This window comes from Monopterus albus, unplaced genomic scaffold (assembly GCF_001952655.1).
Source record: "Monopterus albus unplaced genomic scaffold, M_albus_1.0 scaffold105.1, whole genome shotgun sequence".
NCBI lineage: Eukaryota > Metazoa > Chordata > Actinopteri > Synbranchiformes > Synbranchidae > Monopterus > Monopterus albus.
Window position 1 is genome coordinate 637,046 of NW_018127985.1, and position 2,192 is coordinate 639,237.

The 2,192-nt window shown below is 41.1% G+C and overlaps 1 protein-coding gene across 2 annotated transcripts in view; it reads right to left on the minus strand.

Annotated features, from left to right (window-relative positions):
- cdyl (chromodomain protein, Y-like) overlaps nucleotides 1–981 on the minus strand; it is an 11,340-nt gene extending 10,359 nt beyond the window's left edge. The window contains exon 1 of one of the 2 annotated variants that reach the window (XM_020610379.1): nucleotides 760–981. In XM_020610379.1, the coding sequence (XP_020466035.1) occupies nucleotides 760–783 (24 nt within the window). In that variant the 5' untranslated portion in view covers nucleotides 784–981. Of the gene's footprint in view, nucleotides 1–729 lie in introns of both variants that reach the window. The other variant, XM_020610377.1, reaches the window with a different exon arrangement.
- Between the last annotated feature and the right edge of the window lie 1,211 nt (nucleotides 982–2,192).

Here is a 2,192-nt window from a genome sequence, read left to right on the forward strand (position 1 = left end):
TTATAGAACTAGTTCTCAGTTAAGCAACGAGTTAATCAACATCACATCCCACACATTAAATAACTAACATAACTGCCTACAGCAGGCAACATTGACAATTTGGGTATTATTACCTAAATTTCCCTCGGGCTCAATAAAGTATATCTATTAAAATTTAAGATTTCAATACCTTTAACTAAATAATTAATTCATAAAAACGTTAAGGTCTTTGTGAGGAGACTGCATCTAATGCTCTCCAAGTCTTTAAGAGCTGGAGGAACAGATATGTTGCAATTAAATATTAGCTAACTGTAAATATTCACCCACATGACATTCATTAGTAGTAATCCTCTCAGCAACTAAAGCTAATGAAAAAAAACACACCAAAGTTTGATCCAAGTTTCAAGTTCAGTTAAGTATACAAGTTTCCCTTCACTCTGTGACTGTAAACAGCTTAATAACCGAGTTAGAAATGAACCTGAACTCACAGAAACTGAGGAACATTTAGTCTGTCAGTATCCAGCACACTGACACCCAGCTAACTCTGAGCTAACACCCAGCTAACTCTATGGCTAATTACAGAACCTAAAGTAATCTATCGTTTTTGTTTGTTTATTTTCTGGATCAAAAAAACTCGAGGTGAGAGACTAACTTGGTTGACCAAATCATCCAGCGACTAATTAACCAGGTTATTTAACTTTTCTTCAGTGGCGCCTCATAAAGTTGACTTTGAACTCTTTCGCTAGCTACCGTTAGCATGTTAGCATTGACTCGCGTCACCTCGTAGAACTCGTCCGTAGCCATGGAGACTGTGCGCGTGCACGACCGGCTTCCAGAAACTTCTTCAGCTGAGCACCAACATGAGCGAAAGGTGAAACCATGCGTTCTCCTCACCTTCGGTCCGTCCGTCTGGTCATAACCAGAAGGTTAGTTAGTTAATCACTGTTAACTAGCTGTTAGCCGTTAGCACACCACCAGATCCACCGAGACATCCGGTCTGACGCTCTGATCTACACAATAAAAGTCTCCGAACCGGAGCTTTATGAAACTGTTTCAACTTAAAATCCAGGTCATACACAGAAGGAATTGTGCGATAAGATTTTAAGAGGTAATTAGTGGATTACATTATATTAAGGTATTTGTATTTACTATCTGCAAGATTTTAGAGGTTTTAAAGAGGTTAAAAAAATTTTAATTCATCAAACCACCCCTACGTGTATGTATATCTCACGAACATTGGTTTTTATTTAAGGTGAAAATGTAATACCCCTTAATCAATGCAAAATTCATTTAAGATATTTAATATATTAAGAGCCCACTGATTACGACACTGCTATTGTTGGATGTGTATCTGGGGGGACGAGGGGGAATACAGGGGGGTTGTTACTGACTTTGTGGAGTGGTGTGAGAAAAATCACCTGAACACCAGCAAGACTAAAGAGATGGTGATTGACCCCCGGTGGAAATCACCAGCACTCACGCCTGTGAGCAGGGCTCAGATATTGAGATTGTGGATGGACACCTTTAAATACCTGGGTGTCCACCTCAACAATAAACTGAACTGGACCAAAAACACAGATGTCTTGTACAGGAAGGGACAGAGCTGCCCGCAGCCTGACCCTTCCTGTTTTTAGACTCAAATAAATGAACACAGGGTTGGCCACATACAGTAGGCTGCAGATCTGGCAAAAGTGCTGCTGCTGCAGACATTTAGTCTGATTGGAAAGTATGAACCTACATACTGAAGGACTTTGGTTCTTCTTACCATTGCTAACTCTGAGAGACGAGACAGTCCAAGTAACTTCAAAACAGTGCTGATTTATTCAAAGGATCACAGGTAAAATTAACATTACACGCTCAGGTATCTTGCACCTCCAAACTGCTCGCAGGCAAATGTAAGATGAAAGACCCTGAACCCACCAGGCCTATACATTATGTCCCTTCGGTTGGGCTAGCCCCATACTACACAGAAACGTCAACCAAGACATCTGAAAGCTATTACCCAGTCCTTTTAACCAGGAACTCAGAGAGACGACGCAGACCACTTGGATATATAAAAAATAACCGTGCTGGTTTATTCAAAGGATCACAGGTAAAATTAACATTACACGTCCAGGTATCTTCCACCTCCAGTCCTGCGCGCAGGCAGACGGAGAATGAAAAAAGCCCCTGAACCCTCATGCCTATCCAATTTTATCCCTTGGTTGGGCTCG